General features: G+C 43.3%; 1 protein-coding gene across 1 annotated transcript; it reads right to left on the bottom strand.

Annotated features, from left to right (window-relative positions):
• Nucleotides 1–246: 246 nt before the first annotated feature.
• On the bottom strand, nt 247–1194 carry LOC125168320 (olfactory receptor 4F3/4F16/4F29-like). The gene has a single exon (XM_047863365.1). The coding sequence runs from the start codon at nt 1183–1185 to the stop codon at nt 247–249; it is 939 nt and encodes a 312-aa protein (XP_047719321.1). The 5' UTR covers nt 1186–1194.
• Nucleotides 1195–1458: the final 264 nt, after the last annotated feature.

Below are 1458 nucleotides of genomic sequence, written 5' to 3'. Positions count from 1 at the left end.
ATAAATATTATTCCTTAGGAATTGAGTCTCAAAATTATTGTAATCTTAAGTTTGAAATACTTCATATGTAACTCCTCTCTTTTCAAAAGTAAATGTCCCTCCCTCCTGAGTGAAAGGGAAAAATAGACTCAGTACCAGTGTGTATAATCAAAGCAAGGTAAGACAAACAAGAGCTTCTCCCTGAGTTTGACCATCAATAATGGACATCAGTAATCAACAAGGACTCTTCACAACACCAGATATTCCTTAAGAGATCTTCCTGTAATTCACTAGCTGTCTGCATACTCTCCTCATTGCCACCTGCATTTCTTGGTTCCTGAATGTATAGATGACCGGATTTAGGAAAGGAGTGAGAATAGCATCAAAGATGGCCAGAAACTTATCCAGGTGTATGGAGGGAGATGGCCACGTATAAAAAAAAATCAAAGGACCAAAGAACAAGAATACCACAGTGATGTGAGCTGACAGTGTGGACAGAGCCTTGGATGAACCAGCTGAAGAGTGTTTCTGAACAGTGAGAATGATGATGATATAGGAAATGATCAGTATGAGGAAGGAGCCAACAGAGATGAATCCACTGTTGGCTGTGACCATAAACTCTAGTCGGTCGGTGTCCGTGCAGGCAAGTTTGATGAACCGAGGAAGGTCACAGTAAAAGCTGTCCAACACATTAGGACCACAGAAGGGTAAGTTTACCACAAATGCCAGTTGAACCATGGAGTGGATGAGGCCAGTCATCCAGGCAGCCACTAAAAAGAAGAGGCACACTCTTGGGCTCATGATGGTCAGATAGTGGAGAGGCTTACATATGGCAACATATCTGTCAAAGGCCATGGCGATGAGCAGCACCATCTCCACACCACCAATGACGTGGATAAAGAAGATTTGAGCGATGCAGCCACCAAAGGAGATGACTTTACGCTTTCTAAAAAGATCATAAATCATCTTGGGAGAAGTGACAGAAGAAACTCCCAGGTCAACGAAGGAGAGGTTGGCCAGCAGAAAGTACATGGGGGAGTGTAAGTGAGGGTCAGAGGTCACAGTGAGCATAATGAGGGAGTTTCCCATCATGCTTGCCACATAAAACGTGGAGGAGAACACAAAGAGGAGAAGTTGGATCTCCCAGGAATCGGTGAGTCCCAGGAACACAAACTCTGACACCACAGAGTGATTCGTTCCATCCATTGGCGTTGTTGGCACAGCTACCTGAAGAAGGACAATAGGAGAAAATGTAAATGATGATAATTATGTTAATATATTAGGAGAGATGGCCACAATTATGAAAGACTGTTTCTACTTTAGCATTAGAACTGACCTAATATGCTCATGGCCTCTCGAATGTGATTACCCAGAAAAATCAGTGACTGTCATGTGGAGCTGCTCTCTACCACCAAGTTGTCTCTGCATTTGATACTCTCTGCTTCCTCCCATGGTTGGTGCTGCAATTACTCATGAGAT

The sequence above is a fragment of the Prionailurus viverrinus genome, chromosome B3 (assembly GCF_022837055.1).
Source record: "Prionailurus viverrinus isolate Anna chromosome B3, UM_Priviv_1.0, whole genome shotgun sequence".
NCBI lineage: Eukaryota > Metazoa > Chordata > Mammalia > Carnivora > Felidae > Prionailurus > Prionailurus viverrinus.
The sequence above is the reverse complement of the archived record's forward strand: the minus strand, read 5'-3'. Positions and strand labels throughout refer to the sequence as shown.